Source organism: Triplophysa dalaica, chromosome 2, assembly GCF_015846415.1.
Source record: "Triplophysa dalaica isolate WHDGS20190420 chromosome 2, ASM1584641v1, whole genome shotgun sequence".
NCBI lineage: Eukaryota > Metazoa > Chordata > Actinopteri > Cypriniformes > Nemacheilidae > Triplophysa > Triplophysa dalaica.
Genome location: NC_079543.1, coordinates 10,079,177 through 10,083,942, shown reverse-complemented (window position 1 = coordinate 10,083,942; position 4,766 = coordinate 10,079,177). Strand labels below are relative to the sequence as shown.

Sequence of the window (4,766 nt, the reverse complement as noted above, 5' to 3'; positions counted from 1 at the left end):
CAGCATCAAGTGTTCATTGTTGTTTAAATATCAAATATTATCAGATATAGATCGTATGTGAGATTAAGAGACAATGATTAATCAGACTCCTCAGCATATCAATATGAGCATTAAGAGTTTGGAAGAGAGTTATAACTTGTATGCATATTGTGTATTTGAATAGTTTATAACTACATTTAAAGAATAATTTTCCTCCATTATCAATTCATCATAGAAACCTTTTAACATATGCAGTGATTTAAATTCCTCCTTGAAATAAGTCAGGCTGAGGCGTATCAACTACTGTACGATTAGTTTATATTTTGTCTTTATTGTGTCGGGTCTGAGCTGTTGTCGCTGCAAAATGGCAAAACCTCAAACCTCGTTGTTTATGAATAAGCTGCCATGTCTAATTATGATAAGCCCACTAGAGACACAAGGGGTTGCCTGGTTGTCTTAGAATACTCCATTCACACTATAAAGTGAATAACAATCCATTTATTTGTTCAGTTTGTTTGATCATCAGCTGTGCTTATAGTGACCTGCCAGTCATTTTGGAGATATCACAAGTTTATGAAAAGGAGAGAAGCCCAATGTCCATCAAGGCAGATGTTTCTACAACAACAAACAAATAAAGTAAGAAAAACGCAAAAGTTTCGCCCTCATAAATTTACAACAGATATATATCATACTGAATTGTATAAGCTATGATCTTTTGAACAAATGGGAGACATTGTACAAGCATAGCCACAAAGCTTATTTAGTTTAGAATCTGATAAATAAATCATGTACTGTATATAAATAAATCATCATCATTTATCATCATTGAAAACAACAACAGTTTATTTTGATTCTTATCCAGTAAATAGCTCTTATTTGTATCTTTTTATGGCATTTCTAATACGTGAGAGAGCAGCGGTGCAGTGATTAATTTCACTGAAGGACAGTTAAGAACAGTTTGTAACAAAGCTCTGCTCAGTCAGGAAGCTGCACCCTCGAGAAGTACTATGCAATACCCAAGCACATTAGGGCAACAATCTTCTTTTTTCTGTCATTTGCTGACAACTTCTGAGGGGGTTAAGCTCTACCTAACCAAGAGTGTCCGTTGTGCCCTGCTCAGCTGGAAAGAACGAGTACATTTTCTGCTAATTCACTTTTCCCTTTTTCTCCTGTCTCACCCAAGAAAAGGAAGCAGATTTCATGTTACATAGCTCTCCAGTCACGATGAGACAACCCATATGTGCAAAGAAATCATAAAAATGTATCTTGATATCTTAGAGTGCCTGCAGCCATCATAAAGATAAGCTTGTTTCCTCTAATGCAGTGCAGTCTCACCAAGTTTAGGTGGGTCTTTTTGAAGGATCTTTAGCTTGAGGTACCACCCATCTTCTGTTGTCCTCAAAGCATTACACAACAAAACAGGAAAAATATCATTGTCATTGTTGTGTACAGATTGTCAATGCAACGATACAAATGCAGTGCTATTACTGAAAAATGTCTCTTGGGAATATCCAAAAGCTTTTCTGACACGTCAACCACCTGTACATGGCACTGAATGCTGAGTTTGGCACCTAGATGCCATTGTGCTCTAAAAAGACCGTTTCCACGACTTGCAAAGGATCTTCTGAAAAGCACGCCGGAAGTCCTGGTTGAAGATGGTGTAGATGACAGGGTTGAGCGAGCTGTTGCAGTAACCAATCCAGAAGAAAAACTTAAAAAGGGGATCGGGGATGGCGCATGCTTCCCGGCAGATCCCGTACAGACTGTAGCTGAAGAAGAATGGGAACCAGCACACCACAAACACGCCCATCACAACGGCCAGTACAAAGGTGAATCGTTTTTCTCGGGCCTGCGAGATCTTTTTTCGGGAAATGGTGTTCCTCCGCTTTCTACGAGAGGAGAACAAGTCCAGGGACTTGTTGCTGGCACGGGACTTTCGGCTGGAATGCTTGGAACACGAGCTGTTCTTGCGGCTAGAACGCCTGTCTTTTCGGGCGGGCACCATCTCGTTCTGCGACCGCTTTGCTTTTTCATCAGAAGAGCTGCTGTCTTCTAGGTCGCCGTCTGGGTAGTCGTCTCCTGGTTTGCATTCGCCGGGTGGCGGCGAGGCACAGTGCCCGTTTTCCCGCCTGGAATCCTCCCGACTCAGCCCGTTCTCCAGCCGTGGCGTTCCCGACTCCCCGTCTGTATCCCTGCGCTTTTCAGACATGTTTCGGGTTCTCGTCTTAGCCACCTGGTAGATTCGGATATAAACGAGGATCATGATGACACACGGGGCAAAGAATGATCCGATGCTGGAGTAGAGAATGTACCACGTGACGTTGTTCAGTTCGCACTTCGGTTCGCTGTTGTCCCCTTCATTATTCCTGTCCATGGAGATGAGCGGTGGGAAGGAGATGACAGCTGCGATCAACCAGACCACCACGATCATGCACTTCACCCTGCGAGGTGTCCGTTTTAGGTTATACTCAACAGCCTGTGTCACAGACCAGTACCTGTCCAGACTTATGGCACACAGGTGAACAATAGACGATGTGCAAAAAAGAACATCGAGCGCTAAATAGATATCACACCAAACTTTCCCAAAAAACCAGTAGCCCATTAATTCATTGGCCAGAGAAAAGGGCATTATCAGTGTGGCCACCAGAATGTCCGCACTGGCCAGAGACACCAGAAATAAATTTTGTGGCGGCTTGAGCGCTCTGCTTGTCAAAACGGCGATCACAACCAGCACATTCCCCACTATAATAAACAAAATGAGAAAGCTCACCAGCCCTGCGAGCCCTATAATGGTCGCCTGAGAATACGTACTTGTAGAATTCCCACTGGATATATTTCCAGTGTGATTGTAGCTGTCCATTTGGTATGAAAAGCTTAAGTTATCCATATTGATTTCAAAGGAAAATCTTCAATCGATCCTCCGAGCGCGTCTTCGCGGCGATGTCATATTAATTATTTTCACGTTGCTAATAGTAGCAGCAGTTTCTTCTCCGCTCCGTATTACCTTTTATAACCGTTTTAAACCCGTTCGTGTCTTTTCGTTTACTGCGAGATCCCACTTACGAATCATTTGACTGTGACATGACTTTGTAAAGACGGACCCATCCCGTTATGAGTTTGTAGTAACCATCACCTCCGATCGCTGTCTCTTACTGTCTCGTAAGAGCTGCTTGTTCTTTACGGGCGTCTCTCTCAGCATCCTCTTGCTTTCTCCGCCCGAGCGAAACACCGCGCGCCTTGCCCGCCCGGGACTCAACTATCCACGTGCTGACAACATTAAACTGATGGAGCGCCGCCCCGCCCATGAGAGAATCAGACGGAGAGGAAGGACCACTGAACTACCCAACACCGTCTTTTTGTATGTTTACCTTTTACATCAGATCGCTTTGCATTAAATGCACTTTGACATCTTGCGGTCGATGAAAATAGTTTTCAAACGATGCGCATAAGACTAAACATGGGGAAAAAATGTTTTCTTTGTATAAGAGTGATGATCTGAAAGGAAAAGGCTCTCTTTATGTGGAAATATGATTGGGAAGTATGAATAAACTATCGCTTGCGGCGTATTTGCTCGCTGGATGTCACTGTCGTAACACCCCTGGAAAATGTACCGTGGCTTTCTAATGGTGAAAGGAAACATGTTTTTGGCAGACTGATTGCCATTTGTGTTGCCATTGTTTTATACAAATACAACGTTGTGGTTATTGCGGTAAGACCATAGCAAATTCGTTGCTTTTTCTATAAATAACATTTAAAACCAGTGGTTACTATAGCATAACATTTACATTCATATTCTTGGCAGTCGCTTCTATCCATAGATATTTACATTGCATGATGCTATACGTTTGTATTTGAGTATGTGCAATCCCTACTAACGAACCCATGAACCTGGCGTTGGTGCGATGCTCAACCACTGAGCTACTCTGAAACTATGAATATTCTGCGTCAATATAAACATATACATTCCGTGTTATCTTTCAATGTCAACTACACAAATCCATAATCTTGAAAAAATTGGATCATGACAAATGTGGGACAGAAATTATTGATGTTCTCTGACCCTGACCCTTGACTGTTCCTCAGTTAAATGCTCATCTTGACATTCAGGTTTTAAACTTGGCATTCTTCGTGAGCAGACGGCACTCGGAAAGAGAAAGGGACATATTATTCCCAATATTAGAGTTAAGCAATATGGTAATGAGGTTTGCATTTATGTTTGTGCTCAGCTCAAAGCGAGAATTGATAGCAGACTTCCTGTTCCCCTAGCTCAATGCAATACGTGACCAACACAAAGGTCATGAGCTCAGTTTCCAACATAATTTATGCAATAAATGCATTGTTAGTTGCTTGGATAAAAGCATATGCCAATTGCACAAATGTAGTAAGAAAACAAGTTTTTACTCGTAAACATACTGGTGATTGGTCAGAAAGCAGTCTGCGTGAGTCTATAGTGGCTGTCAGGCCTGCGATTTTAAGCTCATCCACGTGCACTAGACAGTTTCCATTAATCATAAAATTTTATGCTGAATTATAAACAGCAATCAGGGGCAAAATAACAAACATGTTACACAACAATTATGCTAGCACAGAAATGTGAAAGACAGATTTCAAAAGCCGAGTTCATTATTAAAGTAAACGGATGCCTTTTGTAAACGGTTTTAATAACCGCAGAGTTAGTGGTGTCATCTAATTACGTTTTAAGTGCTGTGTGCTTTTATCTTTCGTTTTAGTACAGAAACTACATAAATAGAGAATAGAAAATGCAGTTTCAACACAATATCATGGCA

At 41.6% G+C, this 4,766-nt stretch overlaps 1 protein-coding gene across 1 annotated transcript; it reads right to left on the bottom strand.

The window, feature by feature from the left end:
- Window positions 1-397: 397 nt before the first annotated feature.
- adra2c (adrenoceptor alpha 2C) lies at window positions 398-3,228 on the bottom strand. Its single transcript, XM_056732429.1, has one exon. The coding sequence runs from the start codon at window positions 2,864-2,866 to the stop codon at window positions 1,568-1,570; it is 1,299 nt and encodes a 432-aa protein (XP_056588407.1). The 5' UTR covers window positions 2,867-3,228; the 3' UTR covers window positions 398-1,567.
- Window positions 3,229-4,766: the final 1,538 nt, after the last annotated feature.

What these genes read in the sequence shown, in the direction of transcription:
- adra2c (XM_056732429.1), bottom strand. Translation starts at nt 2,866, where the DNA reads ATGGATAACTTAAGCTTTTCATACCAAATGGACAGCTACAATCACACT.